General features: G+C 36.4%; 3 protein-coding genes and 1 long non-coding RNA gene across 6 annotated transcripts; 1 reads left to right on the top strand and 3 right to left on the bottom strand.

Annotated features, from left to right (window-relative positions):
• Positions 1–3,066: 3,066 nt before the first annotated feature.
• On the bottom strand, positions 3,067–5,415 carry LOC114873021 (leucine-rich repeat-containing protein 24-like). Its single transcript, XM_029180855.2, has one exon. It carries the CDS (start codon positions 5,218–5,220, stop codon positions 3,334–3,336), a length of 1,887 nt encoding a protein of 628 aa, XP_029036688.1. The 5' UTR covers positions 5,221–5,415; the 3' UTR covers positions 3,067–3,333.
• A 1,686-nt stretch (positions 5,416–7,101) lies between these two features.
• Positions 7,102–9,477, top strand: LOC114873025. Of its 3 annotated transcripts, XR_006829475.1 has the most exons (5): positions 7,102–8,156; positions 8,238–8,393; positions 8,455–8,657; positions 8,805–8,968; positions 9,124–9,477. It is a non-coding gene; the product is annotated as an uncharacterized LOC114873025 (long non-coding RNA). The 3 variants fall into 3 exon arrangements; XR_003788846.2 differs by having other exon boundaries at positions 7,102–8,152; positions 8,238–8,657; XR_003788845.2 differs by having other exon boundaries at positions 8,238–8,657.
• Positions 9,478–10,952: 1,475 nt separating this feature from the next.
• On the bottom strand, positions 10,953–19,531 carry LOC114873084 (ATP-dependent RNA helicase me31b). The gene is made up of 8 exons (XM_029180993.2): positions 19,238–19,531; positions 17,950–18,119; positions 17,562–17,768; positions 17,266–17,437; positions 17,026–17,176; positions 16,773–16,968; positions 16,518–16,688; positions 10,953–16,387 (listed from the first exon to the last, which is right to left on the bottom strand). The coding sequence occupies exons 2-8, from the start codon at positions 18,088–18,090 to the stop codon at positions 16,091–16,093; spliced, it is 1,335 nt and encodes a 444-aa protein (XP_029036826.1). The 5' UTR covers positions 18,091–18,119; positions 19,238–19,531; the 3' UTR covers positions 10,953–16,090.
• A 440-nt stretch (positions 19,532–19,971) lies between these two features.
• Positions 19,972–22,570, bottom strand: LOC114873164 (zinc finger and SCAN domain-containing protein 5B-like). The gene is made up of 3 exons (XM_029181194.1): positions 22,341–22,570; positions 20,429–21,092; positions 19,972–20,237 (listed from the first exon to the last, which is right to left on the bottom strand). The coding sequence occupies exons 1-3, from the start codon at positions 22,510–22,512 to the stop codon at positions 20,072–20,074; spliced, it is 1,002 nt and encodes a 333-aa protein (XP_029037027.1). The 5' UTR covers positions 22,513–22,570; the 3' UTR covers positions 19,972–20,071.
• Between the last annotated feature and the right edge of the window lie 1,309 nt (positions 22,571–23,879).

Genomic DNA, 23,879 nt, shown 5'->3' with positions numbered 1-23,879 from the left:
ATCACGCGATATCGCGGGCTGAACCGGTAACGTGAAAACGTTAAGGCACAGAGCGACCGGCTCGTTTCTGGACCTCGATAACGAACGCGTTTATTACCAACACTCACGAATCTTGTGAAAAAAAAAAAAGAAATATTTTACCTATTATTTTCAGTAGGTACGATTCGCAAAAAAAAATAAGCAATAAACTGGAAGCGTGTCCTGTCGCGTTCTCTACCCTGTATCACGTATTATCGATCGTCTGGAATATATGATTCGATGGAACTAGTTACTGGCATATTTCCTATAATATTTTCTTTTTTTTTTTTTTTCTTTCTACCTCATCACGAGTTCTAGGACGAGCGAGCAAGAGAAAAGCAGCCGAGTCCGAACGATAGACGATAAACCAATCGGTAGCAATTGCAAGCACTGCACTGCATGCACTATCTCACCCTCGATCTCTCCCTGACGCGCACATGTACATCGGGCACACATTCTCGAATGATTATTATCACGTATGTACGTTCACACGTATATTCAGGCACAGGGGGCTCTCAAGAGACACGTACGAACCGCGCCTGGGCAAATACGCATACACAACACAACACAACACAACACAACACAACACAACACAACACACATAGACACAGGCTGATAACTAACCGATATTCGAAATTGGCGTTTTGGCTTACCGCTTACCGCTTACCGCTTACCGCTTACCGCCAAGTGTCTAGATCAACATACACAGACTCACTTACGTAAGACACTAACGCGAGGCATGAGCCGGTCAACCAATCGCAAGCTCCACGTTTCAGTGTTTGAGCAATAGTTTATATTCGCTTGCAATTGGCTTACGGGCTTCCTGTGCTTACTATACAGTCTTATGTAATTGATTCTATTGGCTCCGGATAAAAAAAATTAAAAAAAGAAGAAGAAGAAGAAGAAGAAAGAAAAAGTAGTAGAGATCGATCGACGACGGATACATTCTAGGATCGCGAGTTTCTCTTTGATGGATATGTAAACCGTCGATATGTATACGTATGATTATTCCTCGAACAGCGGAATCTGGATCAATCGAAACCCAAACTTAAATGTACAGGGCCAGTAAGATAAAGTGTTACAAGCTATTATATCGGAAACTATCAGTTATCGACCTAATTATTTTTTTTAAATTAAATAATACAGAGTACCTGATAATGTGTGGTCCATAAAAAATTTTTCTAAAATGGCAACCATGGGGTCAGAATAAACTGACGTCGTCTTTTCTAAATCGAATCCTATACTAATCTTTTTTTTTTTTTTTTTCAAATTAATTAAATAGCTTTTATCAAAGTGGATAACATTTACTGGAACCATTTGTTGATATTCCTAATAGTTAACGATTAATGACAAAAGAAATGCTTTCTTTAATATATCATGTATCGGACAACATTATTAGAGTTTTTATTGTAAGGGTATTTGAAGCACAATATAATGGAAATTCTACCTACCAGAGATGAAGATATGAAAACTCGAATACAAAATGCTTGTCAGTCGGTGAATGCAACAATACTGTTCGATGTACGTCAGAACATTATGAAAAGAATAAATATATTTTTTTTTAATTAATTAAAATGAATTTTAATTCATTAATGAGTTTGAACTCTCCTTGAATGCCTCCGTGTATTCGCTTCTTCAATATTTCCTTTGCCATAAATCGTTAACTATGAAGCTATTTAAATAAATAAAAAACAGTACAACATGCCATTTAAAAAAGACGACGTCTGTTTACTCTGACACCATGATTTAAAAAAAGAATTAGGTGAAAAGCTGGTACAGTTTCCAAAATAATATGTAGTTTGTAACGCGTTATCTGACCCCCAAGGAACGGTGTAAGAATAAAATTAAATGAAATGATCCGCCGCGCCGGCCGAAGGGTTAGCGACACAGACACTGAAGGGCTTGAATTTCTCGATGACGTTCGTTATCTATATCGAAATAGGCAGTGTAGTTACACGAATGTATTTTTGAAAATTTTCTAATCTAAAGTAGGTAAATCAATTGATCATCGAGAGAATTGTAACGGCGGATCCCGAGGTGCAGCCGACGTCATACGAGTATTTCACACTCTATCATTTCCGTGAATTTTCGTCTGGAACACGAACGTCAATAACTATCCGTTGCGACAATATCGGCTCGTGTGTCGCCCTCGTTCGTTATCCAAAATCTACCGATCGATTCGTGCTCGATCTTACTCGAATGACGGAACGATAATTCCCTTTTCGTTGAGTAATTTGTATTAAATTAAAAATGACACAGTGATTCTCGTACGATCGACGAAAAAGTATAACAGAATTATTTAGCGTCAACACGGTCGTGCTCGCATCCGATCTAATCGTCTAATTACATTCGCGAAATTGACTAGAAAATCCACGTGTAAGTATTACGGTAGCCAAACAGGGCAATAGAAATCATTCTCACGGTATCATCGTTCTATCTACACATCCTTTGGAACATGCACTGCAGTCTTCGTGTTCGTTATATGTATTAAGATAAAACTCTTTATTTTTTAAAGTTATCCCGCCAGCCTCCCTAATCTGTTTCCATTCTCGTGTTCCATTCTCTCCCCCGTATTCTTAGCCATTGTAGAAAGTATTACCCGTCAACATTGTGCTGCGAGACCGGTGAACGACGACAATGGCTCCTTTCTCCCAGGGCGCATCATCGTTTCGGTCGTTAAGAACGTCGTATCTCCTTTCTACTACGTTTCGGACACACGAAACGCCTTCGAAATAATCGCGTCGAACGTTACTCGACGTACATATGTAGCAGGCGAAACGGCAATTCGGTTTTATCGATCAATCCTCGACGGAATCTTCGTTTTATGTGTTCCGTGGATTAGTCACGACGACACCTTCAACTATTTCATCGACCACCGTACGTAAATTTTGCGACAAGTGGACGTTAGTTTCCACCGTTCGTACATACATACATACATGCATACATACATACATACATACATACATACATACATATAGTATATCTTGAATCGTTTCATCGATCACTCCCCCCCCACCTCCCCCTTTCTATCTCTCTCTCTCTCTCATACACAATATATATATATATATATATATATATACATACATATATGTATATATATAATATGTTTATGTATACGCAACCAACGTGACAGGTCGATGTCCGCGTCCATCGATCAACGCGACGGATTCCTTGGAATTCAGTATTATTCAGAATCGTTCACTACCGCTCGTCCGGCACTGGACAGGACGTCGCTCAACAGTCGGTGTCGTCCTGGTGGCGTCTACGAAGCTCCAGGTAACGGTGCCGGGCGTCGCAGTAATGAAGCAGCGGTACCTAGACGTCGGTCCCAGTCCCTTCTTGATAGCCCTCGTCGGGAGAGCTACGTGTCGAACCAAGGACACGTTTCAGCGCGGATACAGGAGGTAAAACCGGCGCTCCCTTTTGCCAAACTCGTATCTGCTTCGCGCCAGGTGGAAACTGCTCAACTATAGGCGCCACTACAGCGAGGGTCTCCTTCGAAGGATACGTGCTCACTGGCACCGCTGTTCTGCACGTATCCCTCGTATCCCACAGGCAACCCGAGTAAAGGATCTTGGCGTCGTCCACCACTTCCATGCGAGTGTAATCCGCTCCACCATACGGCGTAATGTCCTCAGCCGATCCGCGGTGTGTATCCCTGATCAGATCAGGATTGTCGATCGGCATCAACGACGTGGTCGATGAGAAACAGGCGCTCGGCGCCACCATCACCGACGATTGTTGACTATGCTCGTCGAAACTCCTGATCGAAGCGTACTCATTCTCCGCTTGCAAGGACGCTTGCGGTCTTTGAACGTAGCTGAGATTTAAGGACACCGGTGGCTTCGAGTCCACACCGAACGACGTGGTTTCGATCTCCTCGTGCTTTCTACGGCTGGTAGACGTCGCGGATGGCGGGTTCTCGTTGTTACCCCCGCTGTTATCCGCCGATGCCCCTTCCGCAGGCACCGCTGATGATTTAACGTCCTTCAAAGGCATTTTTCGAAAACGAATAAACAGCACGAGAATGATGAGAAGAATGAAGAGAATCAAGACGACCAGAGCGGCGGATATTCCAGCAATTTGACCAGAACCGAGGGTCGACATGCCAGCGGTTCTCAGAGACACGTGTAGGGTGAAATTGGCCTCGACACTGCCCGCACGATTCTCAGCGACACAATAGAATTCGCTAGAATCCGATTCCTGGGCGTTCGTCAGTACCAACGTGCTCCTCTTTCTGAACTGACCTTCCTCGAAGATCAAGATCTTCTGATAGCTACTGAACGCCGAATGGTTGGTCAGCAGTCTTCCATTCCAATACCACTTCACTTTAGCCGGTGGTATCGCGCTAACCCGACACACGATACTGGCATTTTCGCCTATCGTCGCCTCAGCGTATCGACTGGCTATCAGCAGGATCGGACGACAAGCAAAGTCGTCGATACCTAGATCGGTGAACGTACGGTTCAATAACTGTTTCGGTCCGTGGCAAATTGGTGCCTGAAGAGTAGGCAGGTTGTGCTTCACTAACCACATCTTCATTTCGCGTAGATGACAGTCGCATATCCACGGGTTGTCATGAAGTTCTATACTAGTAAGTTTGTTCAAAGGCTCGAACGTGCCTGGATGAAGCGTCGACAACTGGTTGTTGTTCAGTTTCAAACTTTCCAGTAATTCTAAACCTCGGAAACCTTTCGGTTCGATCTCGATTAGCTGTGTGTTAGACAGATCCAGCTTGACCAAATTCGGTGTACTCTTGAAGGCGTGCGAGTGAACCCTCTTGAGAGGATTGTTGGCAAGCACCAGGTCCCTGAGAAACGGTGTATCCGTGAAACTGCCACTAGGGACTACGGTTAAGAGGTTATGACTTAGATCGAGCTCAACTAGATTCGTAAGGCCCGCCAGTGCTTCGCTATCGATTCGGTCGATACGGCACTCGCGTAGGTAGAGACGCTGTAGATTCGTCAACCGTACACGTACGAAGATGTTGCTCGGCAAGGTCCGAATGTCGTTGCCACTAGTGTCCAGTACTTGCGTCTCCGGATCGACCCACTCCGGTATGCTAGTCAGGGCACGATTTATACACTCGACCGTACGCTTCCCGCTCTTCCACTTGCAGGAACACTCGTCTGCGCACTTGTCGCTCGTTACAATGCCGAACAACGTCGTCGTCGCGTAAAGTAAGAATACCGAGATTTCCATGGCGAACTTGTTAATTATTGTCGATAGGTGGTCCTAGTTTCGGTAAACGCTATCCTCCCCGATTCTCTTCCTCTTCGAGGACTAGCTTCGCCAGACGCATCAATAAACTAGAAATCTTTTCCCTCTCCCAAGAAAATTCTTCTTCAATGAGCTTACGCCCATTTTTGCTGTTTATCTCCCAGATATCTTCCGTCACTCGTGCACCAACTCCCTCCCCCCCCCCACCCCCTCCCACCCACCCTTCCTCGTATTCGATAAGACTGCTTCAACCTTCCTAACGAAGTTTATGCGAACCCTCTTCCCCGTATTGTTTTTGCAATACACCACAACGAATTATGCAAACTAAAGGGTTCAGATTAAGCGGTCTCGGCTCGTCCATTCGTGAATCCTCCTGATTCGATTGGATAACCGAGCGAATTTTCTTCAACTTTCCCCACTGATTGATTCTCCTTCGCGGACCGGACTACTATTTTCGGCGAACTCACGAATCGACGAAAACCTCCGCCGACTCCTTTCCTGCCTGGCTTTTCCGTATTTGTCGGTACTTGTCACACGCGCGCGCGCACATTGAGATACACACGTACGTACGTAGGTACGGGTAAGCATACACCACGAGCGTCCGTCGTTCTTACGTAAACCCGTCCGTCGATCAACGTGCACTTGCCGTGAAGAGAGCTTGCTCGAGAGACACCATGGAAGATAACACCCCGTAGACGCACCACCGTAACCGACACCACGCACACCCTCGTCACGATAACCAAACTTTCTCGTTCTCACACTACGATGCCCGAGGCGTTGTCCGTACCAGGAGATCACCGTGTTTGTGTATATGTGTATCCGTGTATGTGCGTGCGCGCGCGTGTATGTGTGCGTGCGTGCGTGTGTGTGTGTGTTTTTTCCTCTTTTTTCAATTATCACCGAACGCGCAAAACACTCGGACCGATAGCGCGGACGCTCGTCGTGAAATGAGAGACTATGAAAAGCCCGGCACTGAACCGAAGAGATAGCCTCTGCAGCCTTCTCTGTCTTTCTTTCGGTACGTCGTTGCACACTGCCAGGAGGGAAAACGCCGACGCGAAGTAGGGCGCACCCTTCTTCCACTCTGGCCAGACTATATACACAGGGTGTATACACCACCACCGTGATTCCGAGCACCCCTTACGGCGCCTTTCCTCTCCTCCAGCCTCATCCACCAGCATCCTTCACCCCCCTGGCGAGCCTGCTGTTCCCTGCGAATCCACCCCGTAACCCCCGCCACTCCCAACCAGACAGCTCGTGCGCTTTCCACCAGCCAGCCAGTCGGGTAGGGATCCTTTCCACTCCTACCCTCGCACCAGCAACCCCACCTTCCTTCTGCCGTTTTCCACCCCTCTAAATGGATACACGGTGAGTGCGCGCGCGCGCGCTCGCGCTCGCAACCTACAGTACTTACTTGCTCGCCTCGGCTCCTCTTTCTCCAACCTATTCCACGTATTCCTACAAAGTCTCCTGACCTCACTCTCCCTGACCCACACCCTCCTCCACTACTCTCTTTCTCTTGCCACCTTCAACCCTCCAACCCTCCAACCCTCCAACCCTCCAACCCTCCCTTTTCGACGTATCGAATGCTACGTCACAGTGGCGAGATATACGGCTATTTCACAAAGTGGTTAAATGCACTGCCAGATTACGGTAGGGAGGGAAGGGCAGAGCAGAGAAAGAGAAAAGGCCACCATCGACGGCTAACAACGGTGGCGGTTACGATATCGCCTATCGACTACCGTCAACTGCCAGAAACTCTCTCCTGTCCCTCTCTTTCTATCTTTCTGCATCGCTTCTGGTTGCGATCGGCCCTGGAAAAAGTCACTTTACCCGTCTTTTCCTTTTTTTCTATCCTTTCTCTCTCTCTCTCTCTCTCTCTCTCTCTCTCTCTCTCTTTCTGCAGATCTTCGTTTTCTCGCGTTTACGCTTTCGAGAGGTCTGCGCGTGCTTTCTCCATACCCCGGTTTCTCGTTCCTCCTTCAGACGGGATCTCCTTCCCTTTCTGTCATCCCTCGTGGATTTTATACGGAAAATGGAGGTATTCCTTCGTAGAGGAAAGTTAGGTTCGGTCGAAGAACTTGGCCAAGTGGGCGGTGGGCGGATGGTAAATCTGCCTACAACGAGAGTAAAGGTGACATTGCGATAGAGAATGACGAAGGAAGGCCGGCAGCTAGACCCGTCACCCCGCGCCGCCCGACAGAATTTTCCCTAAAGGACCTTTTAGAGTTAATTGATCGTCTGAGCGATATACATATACGCGTGCCTTCGCGTACACTCCCGCGTAATGCACCCTTAATGGACGCGAACCTTTGCCCACGTACGCGATCAAAGAACCCACCGCCGCCAATGGTGTTCCATCATTGTCCGGTACAGCATCGGAATTTAACTATACACCTTAGCTCGAACGTTGATGCACTCCATTTCTATTCTCGCGTGCCCTTGTGATCTGCTTCAGAGCATTTATCGATTTACGATGCCGACCAGTCGCAGGATATCCGGAGAGAGGAGAGGCTGTTTGAAAGAAAACGAGAAGATTGAACGTGGGACCTCGGTTCCTTCTATTTAACCCTATCGTTATAGAACGTAGCTATAGTGATCGTTCGCAGGGCCGATAAATCAGTCTTTAATTAGAATTCTAAAAATTTTCAATCATTAAAGGTTTTTTTTTTTTTATACCTACATATCTGTCGTCTGTACTCGATGACACCGTTGCACAGTCCAGTGACGCTATTTAAGCGATTACTTAAAATCAATAGCGGTCGTTTATAGCGCGCCAATAAGCCAATAGTATAATTCTTACCCAAACGATGCTTTTCATTCGGCACGTGATTCTATACTATGATAGTAGTGGGTTTTATGGATGAGCAGGCTCGAGGGTGGCCAGTGGCCGACTTCAGAACAATCCTACCTAGTAAGTAAGTACTTACTTGGGCGAAGCATCGAAAATAGACGGATAGTATAATTCTTATCCGAAACGGTACTTCCGCTTGTTTCAGCCCTTGCCTGGTCCCGTAATGCTCCCTCGAAGCTGCAAGGGAAGAAGGCTGGTGAATGACGAGGAAAAGGGAACAACATTAACTAGGGGGGACCGTGCTATCGCCTGCAGCTGGATTTTTACCGAATTGCTATGGGCTCTATCAGGATTTGGCTGGGTCTTTACCTCTACCAGGTAGACACGCATGCAGCACAAGCGTTAACACGATTGTTTCACAGATTTACAGTGTACGCCCGGCACCGTGGACAAGTATGATCGAGGAGCGAGAACTTATCACCAGTGGTCATTAATTGCCGGCTACAATACGTGTGTCCCGCCACAATGTTAGTCGTAATATTTCACGAGCGAGCTACTTGCAACGCGTCTTTGCTCGAGATATAGGGGAACAAATTCTTCGCCCAGCCTGCGGCATAACTGGTGTGTATGTACCTATTTATGTTTTCGAATGCGGTCGATCATGTGTTTCTACATACATACATACATACATACATACATACACTAATGAATAAAATTATAAAACATATACAGGATGTCCCTTTGTTTTCTGCATAACTTATTTAAATGGTAGGTACTGTGTTATAACTGATATCAAGACGAATTCAACGACCCCCTATACCTTGACCTCGAAATAACCTTGTGAATATATGTGGAATATCACATTTATTTTTGGCACAGTGGGTACCTCATTAGATATGCATCTAATTAAGCTTTCACGAGCTTTATCTACTACTTGTAAGTACTATCCCATTTCAACACATTGACGTTTTTTCTCAACATAAGATCAAATTTTTTGCTACAACACGTGTTATATGATAATCAAAAATTTAAATAAAATGACAATTTGTTTATTGTTTATTGTTTATCGATCTGCTTTTATCCCATTGTAGAGAGGAGAGTCTATACAACCTGGAACAAGTCACTTTTTTTTAAAACATTTTTTTCCAATTCCAATCAACAAATCTCTGTATACCATACACTTTTTGCAATTAATTTTTGATTTTCAACAAGCGTTGGGATTGTCGCAAAATCAAATAAATATCAATTATACGACTTTCGAATTAATTCGAATTCATTATTGGACCAATTAATGGATAGTTAGAACCTTTTTTGTTTTAGACAACAATTTACTATCTATTTTTCTGTACACCCTAAGTTAACTTATTTATTTGAAGTAGCAATTATATTATAATAAACATTGTATACATATAACTTTTGTCCGAATATAAAACAAAATCTTTTAAACGTCGATACATGACAATACATAATCGTAAAAAATAGATCCGTTATAATATGATTGCCATCTTAAATAAATGAAAATTTGGAAATTTTATTCATTCAACCACTAAGGGATGTTATCAATGAATAAATGTAATTACCAATTTCACTCTCGCATACTCAATGAAATTCCGAAGTTGATTTAAATAAAATTTATTCTAATATTTCGTTTTTACTAACAATAAGAATTTTAATCATCTTGCATATTTACTGTTTAAATATTCAACGATATTTCATCATTTCTTTCTGATGGAAGGATTCAAATTTTGTTGATAAATAAATTAAATACAAATGGAAATATTGTATATTTAATTATCTTATGGACTGATTCGAAATTCACTGGATAAAGTATTTACTTGAATACATCAACGTGTTCCACGTTCGAGTAAAGCAATTATGTAAGAACAACTGAAGCTATGGATTCCAAAATAACATATGTATGTATACCAACCACTAACCAATCAATATTTCAAGAAAAACAACTTTTTTAATTTTTTATTAACCATTTTGATTGTTTTTTGTAATATTTTATTGTTTACATTTTAGGAGTGAAATTTTGGTGCTATTTTAAATATTATTTGATAGACATAAGCGTAAACTATTCAATAATTATATTAATAATAATTAATAATCACATGATTTTAGAAAGTAAACTTTTGCGGATTTGGAATTTATGGTTTCAATTTTGAGCTCATTTATTCTGTTAATCAAGGCTACAAATCTAATTAACTAACAACGGAAGTATGAGACCTATGGGACACTGATCTGGTTTAAACTTTGTATAATTACAAAACATCTCAAAAATAATAATTCTGCAAAATCATAGCACGCGTTTCTTTCAGATAATAAAGAAATTCATGACCATAAAATTCACTCGAACCTCCTGGAAAAATACTAGTATTTACTTTCTCATAAATATGAAATTGTTGCATATTAAACGTCCGTTTTATATTAAAAATATTGGAAATACATTTATATAGTTATTAGCAAACTTTAAACTTCAAATTAATATAAAATAAGTGTTTTTTTTACGATAGTTTTGTGTAATCAGATCCGGCATTTGATATGTATAACTCCAGAGTCTAGACTATAGTGGATTCTGTACTTACATATGTATATGTATGTACAATATGTTACTTCAAACAATTCTTTATACATAATCATTCGACTCGAAATTAGGCTCTCTTATTTCAGAGAGATGCAAGTTTCAAATTTTTCAAAATTATTATTATTAGCGACTCGCGTAATTGTACAAAATTTAGGCCCACTTGCACTTTTTTTAAAGAACAAAAATATTTCTCTGTGTAACGCTCAAGTAAAATAACTAAATATGAAAGTAAAACCGTAAAAAATCTAATATAATTACGATATTGGTAATATAATAATAAAACAAAGATACGGCACGTGTTGAATAGGATAAATGGATAACAAATACACCACATGTAATGAACCGGAAATTTTATTAAGGACCAAATTTGCTTTGCTATTTTCTTCCTTTTGAAAACAAATTCATTAACATGCGTTTTTTATTCTTTTTTCTTTTGCTTTTCACCAAATCGGGTCTGCGCTTCGTAGAAATCAAAAAAATAAATAAAAAAGGTTCTTTTTGTAGTCAGGGCACAAACCTATCTTGACAATTAACAAATAAACATTTTACGTTCCTGGAATAACAAATCATTTTTTCGATCGTTGTTCTCGCATAACAACACAAACAGCTAGGGAATTAGAAATGCTTTCTTTATAATCCAAAAAAAAGAACATTCAATTAACGCATACATTTTCTGTTTCGACCAATTGTAAATTTTTATTTCTTTCTTTTTTTTTTTTTTTTGATGCAAGTCGAGCAATACCACGTGTTTTTTAATCTGCAATATCTATTGGTTCTATGAATCACGAGATCTTCGAGCACGCATACTTTGTGTTTAAAACATTAAAAAACAAGTGCATATAGTAATGTGCGACTTGCATTTACAATACACGGAGTTTTGTAGTTCCAATCGATTTTTTTATGTCAGTGAATAAATCGTTTTCTGTTCGAACATGTCACAAAAGAATTTCTTTCATTATTCGCAAACACGAAAAAACAAAGTGTATCTGCATATGTGTACGATTGCAAAACACGCGTATCGAATGTACCGTTATCGTAGAACATTCAGTGAAATCATTTTTTATTTTTATTTATTTATTTTTTTCTTTTTTTCTTTTTTTTTTTTTGCTAACGAATTACAATAATCATCATGAGACTGAACATTTACGGTACTTTTTCTGTTTCAATGGCGTTTTTTAAATTTTTTTTTTACTTTTTCTTTACTTTTTTTAAATACATTTTTCACGTATTATTGGAGATTTTGTTCCAATATGAATACACGAGCTGCTTGAAATTATAAAATTATTTTTTCTTTGACACTGGTTCAAGGCCAATCAAGTTTTCGTCTATCATGAAAACGTGTTAATTTAGAAACTCTAAAAATTAAATTTAAAGGGTGCAGCTCGTTGCATTGGACTTTACTTCCAATGCGAATTATAACGAAGGTGTAAAACTGTTGATGTAATGTTTCACACTTTCACGAAGGTGTTGTATCCTTCTTTTGTACGAATTCAATCGTACATATTCATTTAAAACCCTTACCGATGGTTGTAAGGGTTTCTTAACATAATATCCTAAATCCAGATGTTACAATCTCATTACCAGCTTAACACTTTTCTATGAAAAAAGTGCCCACGCAAATCATTTTCACATCAAGGCTATTTTACTCTCCAAGATGAGGTACAGGAACATCACTTGGAAATTGTGTCTACGCGATAGACATGAAGAAACTTTTGCGTTAACATTAAAGAACAAAATTCTTTTGATCGTATGGGTATAGCAAAAACTTGCAATATTTAATAAGAAAAAAAAAAAAAAAAAAAAAGAAAAAAGTTATGTACATGTGTATACGTATCTTAAGATTTCATAAATGATTTTTAAATTTTAATGATATAAATTTAAAGTTAAAAACACTTGTGTGAGTTTGAATGCAACAGATGTGAATTTTTCTTCAGTCTACACGCATAGCATTGCATTTAGCAATGTTTTCTTTCTTTTTACTTTATCACCCGACTTCTACTAGAGATTTATTTCACGCAGAAATCAGTCTTTCTAAAGAGCCAAGATAAATACAATAATGATTGATAGCAATATTTCACAGGATGAAATGTAAAATCACTCTGATGACATATCTCTAAACAATGGTTAGTATTGGATTGTAAAAAGTCATCGTATAAACAAATACACGCGTGTTTGAGAGTTACATTAAATTATTAGGCACAATTTCATGCGACTTTCATGTGAAAGAATGCTTTCTGTGGGTGTTCATCTTCATTGACCTCCATTAATCTAACTCGACTCTTTTTAAAGACTGATTAAAAATATATACCTCACAAAATAGATTCCGTGTAGGATATCTAATGGTGTTTTAAATTAATCATTCAGTAAGACCGAGAGAACATTATTTTTCCTAATCTGTACAACTTCGCCAAGAGAATCGTTAATGAACTTTTACAAACACGCATATACATGCATATGTATAACACAAAAGTGAAATTTTGTAGTGAATACGAAGAGTATTTCCCTTCTTTTCAGCCTGCTTGAAGAACTGACATCCAAAATACTGTGTTTCTTCAATTATAATGTTCTCGCGTTAAAGGAAATGATAAAATACGAGATGGAGAGGGAGAGGGAAGGAAGGAGGGAGAGAGAGACAGAGAGAAACAGGGGGGGAGAGGGATAGGGAGATAGAGAAAAAAAAAAAGAGATTATACTGTTACATTGGAACGGAATTCATATGCGATTTTACTTCACGAAATGTACCTTCGGATCGGTGAAAATTTGTAACATCGCATACGAGCAAAAAAAAGTTAATAGTTGGTAAAAAGATAGAGCCACAAAGAAAACACTCTGTTAAGTGTTTCTCTAAACTGTTATAAATACAACGCTTACGTAATTATTATTTCGATTGATCTCATTGCCAATTTTTTGTAAACTATTATCTTTTTTTTTTTTGTTTTCCTTCCATCTTGAAATCTATATTCCAACGTGGAAGAGAATGTTTTACACATCAATCCTCCTTATCATTAAATTGGCTTTCTCCTATCGTTCCAAGCATCATGATGCCTGATTCTTGCAACAATACGACAAGTGTTTTGTGTTATAATCAACTGTTCTGAGATTTCCTAATATTAACGACTTCTCAAATCACATTCGTTTTCAAACTGGCAAAGTGCAAACCGAATGAACAATGTCTTCTCGCACTGTTTATAAGTTTACATGTATGTGTGTATGTTTACAGAGAGACATTTCCAATGTTGAAACCTCGTATGGTATCAAATGATAATTTGTATTAGCAAGAAAAACGGTTTTCAATGCTTTAGATACTATATAATACTAAAAATCACAGCATTAATGCTCAGATAGTGACACAAGAGAGAGTTTCATGAAGTCATTTAATTAATAATTTTACTGCATATCATTTAATAGGTTAAAATGATCAAATGTTTGTGCAAAGAATACATTAGAAGAATTTCGTTATCTTTGATATGCATACAAGTCAATACATACAACTCTCTTAACAAATGTTTGTATGGAATTTCGAATATCGTTCCTTGTGATTGTGATAAACATGTGTCGTCTATAGAAGTCTATAGAAGTCAATAAATTTGGTAAGTAAACTTGTATACCTGACATCACATGGAACTATATTGATCTCAAAACCTAATATATTATGTTTCTTTTGCAAAATACACGTATAAAAGCGTCCATCAATTATTCACAATGGACATTCGAGATCATAATTAGTTAGATATTCATATGACGGAATCTCAACTGTTTACACTTTCTGTTCTAGCAGTCAAGTATGTTTTTGTTTATCGTTGTAAGACATATATCTCCTGGTGTCTCCATCGGTGAAGCAAAATATCCGTCAAAACTGATATTATAAGTATAGAAACATTTTAAACCGCTTTTCATCGCTCTTTTGAATTTGTTTTTTTCCTTCGAATATGAAACGTTCTACTATTGCCTATTAATGTATACGCACTTCGTTCCATTAACCTAGGTCGTCTTGGCTGGTGGTGCACTTCATGTTCAGGGGAGAATAATTAATCAAAATTTATAAAGAAAACTACATCTTATACGCTTTCGTGTTTTTGTTCCATTTCGTACACGGATATCAAAAAGAGAACTAAGAATAAAAAGAGATTCAACGATGATATTCTATTAAATTTTGGCAGTTTGCTTTTCTGTTGGAAAAAAAAAGAACGACATACTAAGGTTATGTACACTTTCTGTTTACTTCTATAGATTTAACTGAACATAATATGTCTTTGGGAGTAACGAACAATCATCGCTGGATTTATTTCTTACTCGCACGTTGTCGATTTTGAAGTATAACAGACACACAAGTGTTCAATAGAAATCATACATTGAATCCCTACATGTTCACAAATGCCACCAGCCAGTTATTTATAAAAAATAATTATATAAAACTAGTCAATTTTACAACCTCTGACACTCAATCACAATTTCGTTTAAAAAAAAAAAAATAAAAAAAAAATGGAAAGAAAAAAGGAAAGAAAAACAAAAACAAAATCAGATTAAATCTAAAAAAAAGTCTCTATTACCACTTTACAAAAAGAAGAAGAAAAAAAAGAAGAATCTCGTATTGATTTTTTTTTTTTTTTGAAAAGTGAATTGAATTTCAGAGTTGTACAACAGCATTGACAGGTAGCAAAATCAAGCCATGATCAAATGTTAAGATCAATACAATATTTAGAATTTGTGATTGTATATTTTAAAGAGAATTTATATGCAAGATATGGTGATGCAAAAGTAGCAGGCACGTGGATTAATTTACAGATATTCGTAAACAGCTCAAATGCGAATTTAATTTCTTTATGGCTGTTATCCTTTTTCTTTCAACCTCACGTGCCGTCACGTTTTGTTTTTTTTTTTTTGTTGTTTTCTTAAAGAACAAAATAAAGAGAAATAAAGATCTCGGAAGTATGAAGCCATTGTATAAAAATTTACTATTAAAATGATGGGTACTCTCATGTAATATTTACAATTGTGGTAAAATGTAATGATTATTATGTTACTCATGTACTTGTTTACATATTGTGCTCTTGATAATGGCTTGACTCTGTCGCGCACTTTAGATTATGTACATTTATATGTATTTATGTACAAAGAATGACTCGCACCGGCATTCGCATCACTTCATTCACTGAGTTCACTGTTTCCATGCTCAGTATGCCTTATTTACAAGTAATTCAAGTTTTCGCTGTTTTACTATGATCTTAATTGAAATTTTCAATTTTTTTTCTATAATAGACCACTTTTTTTTTATCTAAATGTTCATAGCACTGTTTCGTCTTTATACACCGTTAAACACACAAGACAATACTTTTTCAGACTGAAGTAACGTTTCACTCTGTGAGTTCAAAGCATAGCAATGTATGCCTTTTATGTACGAGCCACACAATCACCATTTTACACTTTAAACTCTTTGAGCGCATGTAAAACATCGTAACGATGTATCGAAACTACTTGGACACATTACCCTCTTCCATACTATTGTTGTCTTCTGGTCTTGCTACGTACAAACTTGGATCTATTACCTTCGGAATAGGTTTTATTTCTGTTCCAAGCTCTTGTTCGATACGATGTAAGTTAAAACGATCCTCGTATGTGATTAGGTTAATAGCTATACCTAAATGACCGAATCGTCCTGATCGGCCAATACGATGCAAATATGTCTCTGCCATTTTTGGAAAGTCAAAATTGATTACGACGTTCACTGCTTGTACGTCAATACCACGAGTAAACAAATCACTGCTCACCTGTACATATGTATATAAATCATGCATTTCATAGTTGCACTTTTCTTCAAACAGCCGGAAAATAGTTGAAATGATACGAAACAACGAAAAAAATGAAGAAACAATTTTTTAATATTCGGTTCATACTTACCAAGTTTCTGCATAACCCTGCTCGGAAATCATGAAACACGCGATTTCGGTGTGCCTGCGCCATTTTCGCGTGTATGTAATAACAGCAGTATCCAAGATCTGTTATTTTTTTCGCAAGTAATTCAACACGTTGCGTTGAATTGCAGAATATTATACTTTGCGTTATTTGCAACTGAAAGAGTAAAAATCAAATTAGACAATCGAACAATAGTAACTTAAATGAAATATCTATTTATTTTACAATATTGAAAGCCACCTTGGAAAACAGTGTATTCAGACAATGAACTTTCTGTCGTTCTTGTACAAAGGCATAATACTGTGTTACACCTTTCAATGTGAGTTCCTCCATTAAATTAATCTCATACGGATCTCTCAAGTGTTTCTCCATGAATTGTTTCACCGTCAGAGGAAATGTGGCTGAATACAGCAGTATCTGACGTTCGTGTGGTAATCTAAAATTAAATGTAATAAAGTATACAATTTTATAATTAATTATGTTTGTTACATACCTTGAAATGACGTGATCCAACATTCCTTTAAAATCTTGCGACAGAAGCTTATCTGCTTCATCCAAAACTAGAATTTTACAGTGATCCATATTCGCAACCTTCTTGTCCATCAGGTCAAGAATTCTTCCTGGCGTTGCTATTATTACTTGCACTAGAAACAAATTACATCGCAAGCGAGTTATTTTTCACCTTCAGCTTTTATAATTAGTCCTTACACAAAAGTATATTTATAATACCAACCTTTCTGATAAATCCTCATAATGTCATCTCGTAAGTCTGTTCCTCCAGTAGTGACCATTACCTTTATGTCCATGTGTTTTGCCAGTTCAATGCAGATTTGTGATGTTTGAAGAGCTAATTCTCTAGTGGGTACAATTACCAATGCCTGGATCACATCTTTTCGTGGATCAACCTAAAATAATAAGTTATAATAAAAAATAATGGCAAAATTTAATTCATAAAGAAAGAATTTAAAAGAATTTTATACTTGATTTTATAATAGTAATAATTTATATAGTTTATATTAATGCATGTACCTGTTCTAACACTGGAATTGAATAGGCCCCAGTTTTACCAGTACCATTTTTTGCACGAGCCAAAATATCTTTTCCTGACAGTGCAATCGGAATACTGGCTTCTTGAATTGGGGAAGGCTTTTCCCAGCCTTTTTCAAAGATGCCCATCAATAATTCTCGTTTTAGGCAAAACTCTTCGAATTCATTGCCACGAGTATCAGTAACGTCCTATAAATTTTTACAGTTGTTTTAATTATCGATATCACGACAATCATAAATTAACAACATAACTGAATTTATATAATTTTCTTCAGATATTTTTTAAAATAAAAATAATATATACATATATAAAAATACAAGTTTTAACGATTAAGGAAAAAGTCTATTTTTTTTTTTATTCATGACTTACACTAGTTTTAATTCGTTTGTCCTTTGGTGGAATTTTTAATTTGGCTTTCCAACCTACATCGTCCATTTTGTCTATTTCTGATTTGGTATTCAAACCAGAATTTAAAACATGATTGGAATTTATGTGTGTTTCTGTCATCATTTTGGAAATGATGAAATATTATCTATTCTCTGAAAATAAACTTTTGGTTACAATATAGAATCAAAATTTAAATTTAAATTAATATTTAAAAATTTTCAAAACTTTTATTTAAATAAAGAAGAAAATATAATAATTTTATTACAATGATGAATAACAACAAAAATAAGAAATTCAAATTCTGAACTACATATAATATGATCTAACTGAAACTGCTAAGTGTTTATAGGACAAAAGGCAACAATAGATTAAGTGACCTATTGAAATGCTCACAATAGGATGTAAACATTATACATATCCTTATTAGAACAGTACTAGTTTTTACATATTTCAATCTTACAGGAAGGTTTATAAAGGTTCTTGTTGTTATTGGTTAGCTGTACTGTTCATAAAAAATTTGAATTCTGAAGAACATATTACATTTGTAGAAGTACTGATTTCAAAATTGACACAAACATTAAAATAAAATACATATAATAGAAAATACGTTATAAATTATGATTTGCATAAAATTGGATTTATAAACGAAAAATTAATATTATAATCATAATTATAATATATTTCAAATAATACAACAATTAACGTACACTATGACGATTGCAATGTATTTCATAATCTTTACATAACTTTTAACCGAAATAAGGCTCGTAACATTAAGAATTACTCAGAAATTACGTGAAATTTCAATGAAAATTGGTTACTATTGATTGAGAACTAAGATGCGGGTAACTTGCTTATTTGGAAAGTTGACAATATATTGGCAATATTTTCGAATATTATCTGTATATACAAATAATAATTGAATTTCTCGATCTGAAATAAATGTTAATCACACATACGGTTTATACACAGTACAGATTCGACATACTAATAAGATTCGTCCACTAGTCAATTTCAAGGCACTGCAGCACTAAATTGTACCATCAGACATTATAGGTATGTAGTACATACATATGTACATATGTACATACTGGAACACGATGAAAAACTGAACAGAGGTAAAACCATCTGTACCGACTCGATTTTTCTTTCAATGGTACAAGTCGAAAATTCGTCTGGATAAATATTTTTTTACATAACGGAAAGTGAAAATATTACAAGCAAGGAATTATTCGATTAAAAAAAAGATCACAACTACGAAGCTACTTACTTTGAAATGGATGGATATCGATGCTGAACTGAGCACTCGATTAGGAAACAGCACGCCAAAATGGCCGTTCCAATGTCAAGTTTTCTTTGCAGTGCTTAACCGCCGCGTTCTTTCTTCTTACGGAGCACTAGCACGGATTACTTGCTCGGAAAGCGTATCGCGTATTACGCGGCACTGTATTACGTTCTTTTCCGTTTGTAATATGAGACTAACGCACTGCGTCAAATGCGAGCGATAATTATTCCTCGTTCAACGTACACGACATGCGCCATGAAAGAGTAAAAGCAACCAGATCAGAAACCGTTAACATCGTTGCGCGCACTCTATGAATAATGGTGTCCAATTGTTGTGGCAGAAATTTAAGGCGTGGTTACAAATAACTTGGAATTTACATCGAAAATTGCAATTAACTTTACTAATAAATAATGTAAAAGAAATTTACGTAAAAAAATGACTACATATGTATGTACATATCTCGAAATTTTGTTTCTTTTGTATACATACGGAAGATGAAAAACAAAAAAGATGGCACTGAAATCGAATAATTGTTCGAATCTTACAATCAGTCACCGGGTAGCAAGCAAAAATACTTTATTATTTAAATATAAAATTTAAATCTATCTTGAATTAGCGTTTCTATAGTTTAAGATTTTTAGTTATGTACATATGTAGAATAGAAAGGAAAAAAATATATATTTTTAAGGTATTATTAACAATAACGACCACATTTTGAATTCAAATTATACAGTAGAAGAAAACGAAATATATTTAGTACATTATATTACAGATTGCTGTATACAAATCCATATGCGGTAGGTGAATAAAATTAATCTTTTAACCACAATTCTGTTCTCTTCTTTGAGATATTCTATATTTCCTACAAGCTTCAGGGCAATGTCGTTCTAGATACCGTCTTTGTGAGAACGCTTTGAAACACTCACCGCATCGCCATTGCCATTGATGGTGATTTCGTGTTCTTTGATGAGCACGTAAATTTGATCTACAAACAAAATACATAGATCATATTATGACACGATAATTGAATAAAATTATTTAAAACATTTTTAAGATGTACAAATAAAATACATTGATCAGAAAATATATAAATTAACACATTAGATACGTATTGATCACGTGATGGTACATATTACCGAATGAAATAAATAGTAAAATAAAAAGAAGAATATATACCTATCGGCGAAAGATTTATGGCATACTGGACACTCGAAAGGTCGTTCGCCGGTATGAAGGCGCAAATGACCCTTCAGTACCCATGGCCGGTCGAAACTTTTACGACAGTAGGGACAATAATGCATTGTTTTGTTTCGTTTCCAGTTCTGACTGTTCTCGACACTTGATTTACTTATATTACTGTTGAAATACTGGTTTTGAGTAGGATCAATTTCTTTCTTCTTTGAATTCAGATACAACGCCGCCTGTGAAGTCGTTTGGATCTCAGTCTCGTCGAATGTTCTGTTCAAATTGACTGCAACTTTAATTTCATTGTTGCCCACATTCATGGGGTACTCTAGCTTCTTCGCGTTCGATGCCAACGGGATTTGCATTTTCTCTACAATTTGCTCATTAATCGTATCCACGATCTTTTGTTCGCCGTTAAATAAGGTATCACCAGTCGATAATGTGACGTTCTCTAATTCGGAGAAACGCATCCCTCCCAAGTCCCCCGTCAATTCTTTATTCCACAACATATTGTTTCCTTTGTTGAAAGTGTATCGTGTTACTATAGGTAGTTTCGATGATGTCCAAATGTTACTGCATTTCGAGGAACTCTCTTTAGCCTGATTTTTTCGCTTGGCGTCGACTGACGACGGTGGGGTCCATGGTAATTCAGACTCTGGGCATAATACGTAAAAAGAATACATATGTACATATATGTATGTAAATACATACAGATGATGTTTCATAAAACGTACGACTTACATTAGGTAGAGGAGCTAAACGCCAATGAAAAAAAAAATAGACATAATACATAGACTGTATTTCGATATTTCCTAATAATAAACTGAGTTAGTACAACTGATTTCACTAAAGTCTAGTCTTTTAAACTTATTCATTTATTTTACTGTACAGTGTATGTACATACATACAAGTCAATTCGATTCTTTTGATGCAGACATTTGATAATAATACGTTGACCTGCAATCGATTACAAGTAATCTCAATCAGAAAATGGCAGGTGCCATTTTGATACTTACATATATGAATTTAACTATTTTTTAGTTCAGAACGTTTGTCCGATAACAAAACATTTCAATTACAATTAAATTTTGTTTATCTGAACCGGTGAAAAATAAGATGGTTCAAATAACTGGGTGTTCGGATAATCGGATAATAGGTATCCGCTAGTTCTTACATCTCGTTCAATTGTTCTTTACCGACACAAGGAAATATGACTTTGTAGAACTATATTCGGCGCTTGGCAGTTCAGATAATTGGAGCCAAGATATGAGTTGGTGTATTTGGACCGGGGAACATTATGAAATGAAGCAGGGATAAACGGAGTTTTACTACTGTATGTACTTACATGAACAAGATATACATAGGTTCACTTAATGAATTATTAAAGCATTAAAGATGGCTGTAATTTCGAAACAAGAGTAAATGTGACAGACGTTCACAGAAATCTTTTTCATTGTTTTCGTGCGCTTCATTTACCACTGAAATGGATATTAGGTACCAAAGATCTAATATCAAGGGCTAAGATACGGGGAACGCCGCTGTATTTACAATATTACTTATTCAGAAGAATATGAAAGTTACTAAATTTTTTATTTGAACATGTCAAAATCAGAATTTTAAAATAAACATACTGTATATGTATGTGTATATATATGTATGTATATATATATATTTTTTTTTTTATATACATACAATATAGTTGAACATGTTTTGGACGGTTCCGTTTATCTTTGAACTGTTCTCAATATTCGAACCAAAAATATGATTCATCGTTTCAACAATAACAAAACGAAGTTGGATACTACTTTTTTTCCATAACCACGCCAATATTTCACTGTCGATTCGCTTACGGTACACTGTATGTACCCCGCCGCGCTCAGGTAAGGTAGAAAACGTGTCTTACCTTCGGACGAATTGTTAGTCTTCCTGTATCTTGTCATCGATTTGATCAAGCAACGCGGCATGTTTTCGTGGGGAAAAAACGAGCACAGTTTGGAAGAAAGAACGAAATATAATAAAGTGATAGCCGTCGAAACAGCGATGGAGTAAACCACTGTCATACGGTCGAGAGGCATTTGTTTACTTCTTTACCAGTACTGTATCTTTGAAAGATTCACCCATAGCCAAATATTATGTATGTATGTACATATTTACATATTCCGCATTCCTGTTTATTCATTCCAGATGATGAAACAGTAGAAAAGTTCATTTTCCTATCTACATATGTATGTACATATGTAGGTAGAGGCCAGGTAGGGTTTTCTCACTATTTAGTGAGAATTCTCAAAATTCTAGAATTCCGAAATTCCAAAGTTCTAAAATCACAGATTTTTAATATTCTCAAATTTCGAAATTTCAGCTGTCCACATTTTTTTAGGTACGTTGCTCACCTTAAGAAAAGATCCTAATTACGCTAATAGAAAAGTTAATTAAAAAACATGTATATATTTTCAGACTTTATTGCCTTTCTTCTTTTTATCAGAGTAACTCATCATATGCTTGTGTGTTTTAATTCATCTTGAAATTTGAATTTCTTCTTACAATGAAAGAATTGAACTTTATACACAAGGTAGTACGGCATTGTTCTGTGTCCTATGAAATATCAATAAATTTTTTAATTGATTTAAAATGAAGAAGATGACCAGGAAACGAATATGCAAGTTTCCAATTTTTATATCCTCAAAAAAGGAAAGGAAAAATGATTAGAATATTTTACAACGATCGAAGCATGAAACGGACGTTATAATAATCTTACTCTGGCTTGGTTCGTTTACATTGAATTTTGGAAAGGTCGATTGAATTTAAACTGAACAACGTATAATAGAATGTGACTTATTCGAATTAACGATCTGTGTATGTATGTACATTTCTTACAACGGAACTGATATTGTATATGTACATATAGGTACATATGTATAGAACTACTCGTATCACGTAAAATTTACTATAATTACATATTAAGAAACTTTAACATTTATCGAGGTGTTTGAAGATATAAAAAATATAGAATTATAATTTTTCTTTTTCTTTAAAATTTCGTTCTCAAGAAAATTAATTTTAATTAATTTTATTAAATCCTTGTTATTTTATACGTACTAATGTATGGAATGGAGTGGCTGATATTTATTTGTTAATAATTAAATTAACAAAATATTTTTAACAATAATTAACTTAAAAAATATTATAAACTTTTAATGTATTTTTACAAGATTATATTAACCCCGAGGTCATTTTCCGTACATTGTTGGTTGGATTTTTTCTATGCAACTGTGATGATTAATTATTATTAAGTAAAATTAAGTAAACTAATTTATTTACTTATTTAATTTATTGCTGGTTATATTTACAAATTTAAATATAAAATTTCGAATGTCAACTGAACACTAAACCGAAATCTGTTGATACGTAGTAAATACGTTATAAGAGACAGGTGTGTGTGTAT

Source organism: Osmia bicornis, chromosome 6, assembly GCF_907164935.1.
Source record: "Osmia bicornis bicornis chromosome 6, iOsmBic2.1, whole genome shotgun sequence".
Taxonomy (NCBI): Eukaryota; Metazoa; Arthropoda; class Insecta; order Hymenoptera; family Megachilidae; genus Osmia; species Osmia bicornis.
This window is presented reverse-complemented; position numbering and strand designations above follow the sequence as displayed.

Bases quoted from the DNA above. Each gene is read 5' to 3' on its own strand.
- LOC114873021 (XM_029180855.2), bottom strand. From the start codon at position 5,220: ATGGAAATCTCGGTATTCTTACTTTACGCGACGACGACGTTGTTCGGC.
- LOC114873084 (XM_029180993.2), bottom strand. From the start codon at position 18,090: ATGATGACAGAAACACACATAAATTCCAATCATGTTTTAAATTCTGGT. The intron at 16,969-17,025 runs GTATGTAACAAA...ATTTAATTTTAG, and splicing joins TTGGATCACGTCATTTCAAG to ATTACCACACGAACGTCAGA. The intron at 16,388-16,517 runs GTAAGTATGAAC...ACATATGTACAG, and splicing joins CAGGGTTATGCAGAAACTTG to GTGAGCAGTGATTTGTTTAC.
- LOC114873164 (XM_029181194.1), bottom strand. From the start codon at position 22,512: ATGCCTCTCGACCGTATGACAGTGGTTTACTCCATCGCTGTTTCGACG. The intron at 21,093-22,340 runs GTAAGACACGTT...TATTATGCCCAG, and splicing joins GACTAACAATTCGTCCGAAG to AGTCTGAATTACCATGGACC. The intron at 20,238-20,428 runs GTATATATTCTT...TTTTGTTTGTAG, and splicing joins CATAAATCTTTCGCCGATAG to ATCAAATTTACGTGCTCATC.